This window comes from Salvia miltiorrhiza, chromosome 4, assembly GCF_028751815.1.
Source record: "Salvia miltiorrhiza cultivar Shanhuang (shh) chromosome 4, IMPLAD_Smil_shh, whole genome shotgun sequence".
Taxonomy (NCBI): Eukaryota; Viridiplantae; Streptophyta; class Magnoliopsida; order Lamiales; family Lamiaceae; genus Salvia; species Salvia miltiorrhiza.
Genome location: NC_080390.1, coordinates 6,534,402 through 6,540,754, shown reverse-complemented (window position 1 = coordinate 6,540,754; position 6,353 = coordinate 6,534,402). Strand labels below are relative to the sequence as shown.

Sequence of the window (6,353 nt, the reverse complement as noted above, 5' to 3'; positions counted from 1 at the left end):
TCAAATTTTGGAGGAGACAAAAATTTTATCATATTAATTGAATACGCTATTTGTGCATTATAAGCAGCTTAATTTATATTGACTTATTTATTATTCTTATTTTTCATGAAAATAGTCATTAATTCTCGGTATAATCTAACTCGCGTATAATATGTATAACAATATTATGCATTTAATATCACACATATATATATATGATCATAAGCATGCACCACACATAGATGTTTGTTATTTTATGCTTGATGATAATCAATTTGAGTTTGATCCCTATATATAATATTTCCTTCGTCTCACAAAAACATGAACATTTTACCATTTTGGGTTGTCTCACAAAAACATAAACATTTTTATTTTGGTACATTATCCCACCACAATCCCTTTATTTTTCATCTCTACTTTTTATAAAGTGTCACCCTTTTTTCACTCACAATACATTTTTATCTAACATTTTTTAAAACTCGTGTCACTTACAAATGTTCATGTATTTATGAGACAGATGGAGTATACAATACATTGTACTCAATTAATCTTGAAGGACAAACCAGAACCAGCTAGCTTTTCCTCCATGATCTTGCTCAATCTCTCCACCATTTCTGGACTAAAATGGTTCATCCAATCTCCGACCACACCTTTTCTAAACAAATTCTTGTTCTCAAAATCAACAATGGCTCCCTTCCCTTTCTTGTTCACATCTAGCTCTTTCATCTGCTCAAAGCTGCACATCTTAATTATCTCATCCACCACGCCATCTTCCTCTTCCTCAGCACTGAAAGGAAACCCTAGGAAATTCGCGAGCTTCCTCAGGTGGAACCCCGCATTTTCCTTCATCTCCTCATACCTCAGGAATAGAACCTTGTTAGGGTTTCTTAGGCTCTCGTGCCAATACCCTAACATGTGGTCCCAGTACGGGCCGAACCCTATGGTTCCCCGGCAGTACATGTCGAAAACCTCCTGGAATGATAACGGGCCCATAGAATCGGGCCTCAGCTTACTCATGAAGTGCCATATGGAAACAAATGTGTCAAAAGGATTCCTCACCATGTACACAATCTTGCACTGGGATTCCCTGACAGAGTCTGGCAAGGCCCCTACAGGCACGTGGGTCCCCACGAGGTGGGGCCTTGGCAGACGCGACATGTCAGGGATCTCCTGATTTGCAAATAGTTTATACTCGAGGAAAGGGACAAGCATGTGGGAGTTGAAAGTGAGCAAGGGGTGGGTGGTGTTGTGGCCGGCGTAGAGGCACCTATTGGCCACCGCGAAGCACAATGCTTTCAGCCACGTGGTGCCGGATTTCGGGATGGTGGAGACTATGATATCGGAGTCTTCCGCAATATAGTGCTTTTGCATGGAGATGATGGCTTCGATTTCTTTTGGTTGGCACCAAAATTTTTGATACAGATAGATATTTGAAGTTCTCCAACCTCTCTCTTTTGGGAGTGTGATGAGCAATTCTCTGCATTCTTGGGTTACTTCATCTAGCTCAGCTGGTGATCGTGTGTTGGGTTGGTTTTCTAGGATTTTGGTGATGCCCATTTTTCCAAGATTCTTCTTTCTTTATTTTTTTTCTTCTCAATGTGATGCAAAAATCAAGAAATATGGAGATCCATTTATAGCACTTTGTGTGTGTACAGCGTGCGGGGTCAAATTAAGCTGACCACATGCATAATATAACGCACGACAAATGTTTTGTTAAAATAAAATAATGCCCGAGAAACCCGTGATTCATGAAAAGTCCACGTGTGTCTTATAAAATTTTCATTCAAAAATGATGAATAAGAAAAAATTTTAAAAAAATTATTATTTTATTTTTTTATTATATATTTATTAGAGATGAAAAAATTAAAAAAAATATATGAAAATATTTTTACACTCCTACCTTAAGATAATATTATCCTACATTGAAGAGAAAATAAGTGAAAAAGAGTTGTCCGAGAATACATTCACTCTGCCCAGAGAAAATTTTTCATCATAGTAAATATGTGAAAATGATATAAAATAGATGAAAACATACATTTTCTCTCATTTTCCATCAAAGTAAATGCACCCTTAAAAAAAAGTGGTCTTTTACTTCGTCCAAATGAAAGTCAAAGGGTGCGCCAATAAGGCCTAGTTCAAGTGGCAAAGTTGAGGCACTCAAAGTCTCTCTATTGTGAGAGCACTGAGAGGTCTTTGGTTCAATTTTGCCTGCATGCGGTGTAGTTTTTTCACTTTTATATGGGTAGTGTTTCACCTTTGTGTGGATAATGATTTCATCTGTATGCGATTATTTTTCTAACCTTTGTGTGGATTGTTTATTTAATTATATTTACGTCCCTCTTATAATTCTAATTAAAAAAATAAATCAAATGGTGCTTTTTACATAGGAAGTATTTTGACAATGCGCTGGTTGGTAAAAACAAATATACGGTGATGTGCTGATAATTAGTGGTTAGTTCATCGAATTAGTGGTGAGTGATTAATGATTAATAAACCAATCTACCATAAATCCAACTAAAAAAAATAAAATTAAATAAGGACCTTTTGTTTTGTGTTCTTATATATAGTTGTAATGTGTGTATTATTAATTGAAAAATAGAAAACGATGTAGCTTGATTAACTGAGTTCATGAGGAAATCAAAGTAGCTGGTACTTGCTGTGCCCATCAAACATTTTTCTCTCTTTCTATGTTGAGTCGTTTTCAAAACATCTTCCTAACCTATTTTGAAAATAATATTCATTCTCCACTCACCAAATACACAATTAACTTTTATTAAAACTCGTGTCACCGTCTCTTAGAAAGATGCAGTTTGGGGGACGGAAAGAGTAAATACTTAATTAAAAACAGTAAGATTAGCTTAATCGATCGGGTTATTATTTCTCTTACTTATTAATCGCAACGAATTAATTAAAATAATAATTTTATTTGAATGTCATTAATTTGTATATGTGCGATTCGGAAGATTGCTCACTTGATTTCTAATCCATATACCATCTATCTACTCTTCGTTCCTTAGTTAGCGTCTCTCTGCTATCAATGGATTTATAAGTTTTTTATTTCTCAATAAATTTTAATTCAGCTTCGGACCTGCAAGTCCCTCTCTTGAGTTATTGTTTAGAGTTTGAATATTAATAATTAAATATGCAATTTATTACTCATGCATTATTAATTTTTGAATGTTTTGGTGGTTTGTGTGATTTTTATTTCTATTTTTTTTTTTACTGCAAGTTTTTGTGAGTTTTTTAAGGGCACGTCTACCTTTTCTATTTCTATAAATATATTAAAAGTTGTACAATAATACGATATATTAATCCCAAATTAATCAAGGTTGTGGATCTCCACTTCATCCGTCACGATCCCCCACAAAACTTCATTTGCAATGTAGAGCTAAATCGAAACACATCATAAGATAAAGGGGAAATATTTCTTTATAATCTATCATTTTAATATTTTTTTAAAAACTATCTCAATCTAAGGATAATTACAAAATAAATTATTATAATTATTTTTTCTTATTTATGACCCTTCAGAATTTTCCAATGCTTATTTTTGACGTGTTCCATTGGATGTCCATGCATTCAATCCGATGTGGCCATTTTAAATTAGATGAAATTTTTGATAGAACTAAAAAGAAAAATAATAAAAAAGTAATAATCCACCTATTTCTGTCCCAAAAGTAGTATTTTGGAGTGTACACACACGCACATATAGCATTTTTTTTTATTAAGGGAAAGAGGGACCATGAAGTTTAAATCTTTGACCTCACTCTTTATACAGATGAGTTTCCTTGTTTTGAATATTCTCGAAGTATATATAAAAACTTAATGTAAATATATATGTGTACATATAGATTATTAAATACATAAATTCCAAACTCAAATATTATGTTATCTATTGAAAAATATTAATTGAATGAGATCTCCAACCTCTTGTCAAAGTTCACATAAGTTGATACGATCCTTGCCAGACAGATCGAACGATACGCAAATGGAAGACTAAAACAAATGAACAATGAAATCTCAAAACCTCTGAATCTAACCTACAAAATTATATAGGCGAATGACTTCCCTATATCCCAACATGACGTGGACACAGCAACTCGGGGACGATGAATGACACCCGATGAGGATTGGTTGACTTGCCGTTACGTCGAATAATTGAACTCGTCTTGGAAAAATCAAGAGAAATTCGAAAACTCTCAAGAGAGAAATAAACTCACAATTTGATTAATGATAAAAGCTGAATTTTCGTCCAACAAAGATATGCTATATATATAGGCAAAGACTAAACATAATCTAATAAGAAAACAAACTTAAACAAACCCTAGTCAGCCAAACAAGGCTGTTATTCTCTTAATTTTGAAAATTAAACAAGGCTGCAAACTAATGGGCCTAAAACAACTAAATAAAGTCTTCAAAAAATAAATGAAAGTCTTCAAACTTCGGCCCGCTCGCACGTAATAAGATTAATCAAACATGGGCTCAATTCGCCAACTCCACAATCTCCGATGGCATCTCCGAATTGGTCTCCTCACCATCCGTAACAACTTCACCGTCATCTCGCATGATCATAACTCTCGTGTTTGGACACTCACTCATAATATGCTCAAATCCTTGACACTTGAAACACCTCTTATCTCAATTTCGACCATCGGGAACTGCTGGACTGGCCTGATTTGCTGAACTCGAAGTCTCTACTCGGGACTTAAAAAACGGCTTCTTCTCGTCTCTCGGCGGCGCGTCCTTTTTTCATTGATTCCCTTTGAACGAGGAACCACTAGAAGCTGGTTGGGATTGCCTCCAATTGGCCTGCCTTTGATTGTTGTTGTTGTTGCCCCTCCTCTTGAGTTGATTCTCTATCTTGATAGCCATGTGGACCATATCTTCCAACTCAACATAGTGTTGCAACTCCACCTTATCACGAATATCCCAAGGCAAACCAGCTAAGAATCTCGCCATGGTCGTCTCACGCTCCTCCACTATGTTAGCTCGGATCATGACAACCTCCATCTCCTTATAATACTCATCCACACTCATACTCCCTTGCTTCAAATTCTGCAACTTGTTGAAAAGCTCTCGGTAGTAATGATTAGGCACAAAACGCTTCGTCATCACAGCCTTCATCTCATGCCAAGTCTGAATAGGTGGTTCACCGTTTTTCCTCCTACTCGTCACCATCTGATCCCACCAAACAAGTGCATAATCTGAGAACTCTATTGCCGCCAACTTCACCTTCTTGAGCTCGGAATAGTTATGACAGTCAAACAATAGCTCCTTCTTTCTCTCCCATTCAAGATACAATTCTGGATCGTTTTTCCCTTGGAATGAGGGAATGTTCATCTTGATGTTGCCCAAATTGTTATCTTGATAATTCTGTCCACCATCTCTACGCCAGTTCCCATCGTCTTCTTCTTCATACTCAGAATTCTCTACATACTCCTCATGATGGTGAGTATGTCGAAACTGCTGGCGAACTCCTCTACCACCACGTCCTCCTCGATCACCACATCCTCCTCGAGCGGAATTGGACTGAGACTGCTCGATCTGATCGATCCTCTCATACACCCCTTCCAATTCGGACCTCAGAATCTTTCCCAATTCTAATCTCATTGCCTCCATCATGAACTTCGCCTTTGGATCAGTGACAGGTTGATCCTCCAAATTCGAACCCTGATCATCTTTCTTTGACATATTGACATAGAAAATAAGAAACGGTTAGTAAAAACAAAGTAGGAACCTCACCACCTTACAAGCACTCGTGTATATCACTCAATAATGATTCACTCAGCACTCGTGTATCACTCAAACTATGGCTCTTTTCACTATAATAATCTCACTCTCTCTTGCCTTTTTCCACTCAAGTTCTCTCTCGAATCAAATTCCCTCAATCTACCACTTGAATTCAATCACCAACAAAAACAAACGAAACCACCAAACTGACTCAACGAGAGCACTCAACGAAACATCCCGCAAGACACCACAGCAACAAAACAGACTCTAAAATGATCTATGCTACCTAACGAAGACTTTAAACTCAAAGAAATGCAGACTGAAAAACCCAAAAAGTGTTGCGTAGAAACAGGCTCAAAACGTTCTATACTACCCAAGGAACTCAGAAAACACAACGAGATTTAATCGAAAGTCAGAAATGGTGCACACAGAAACTGCCCCAAAAGGCTCTATTTTACCCAAGGAATCAAGGAACAAAAACTGCACAAGATGATTTTCGGAAATTTCTTTACTCTTTTTTTCTTTTTTTTCAACCCTTACAGAACATGGATTCAGAAAAAAATCAAGAACGAAACAAAAATTTCGGATGTTGGATATGAATGGATGTATATGGACGTGTATAGATGTGTATGGGCGTGTATGGA

At 36.4% G+C, this 6,353-nt stretch overlaps 1 protein-coding gene across 1 annotated transcript; it reads right to left on the bottom strand.

Moving 5' to 3' along the window:
• Window positions 1-290: 290 nt before the first annotated feature.
• On the bottom strand, window positions 291-1,610 carry LOC131022469 (cytosolic sulfotransferase 15-like). Its single transcript, XM_057951962.1, has one exon. The coding sequence runs from the start codon at window positions 1,534-1,536 to the stop codon at window positions 520-522; it is 1,017 nt and encodes a 338-aa protein (XP_057807945.1). The 5' UTR covers window positions 1,537-1,610; the 3' UTR covers window positions 291-519.
• Window positions 1,611-6,353: the final 4,743 nt, after the last annotated feature.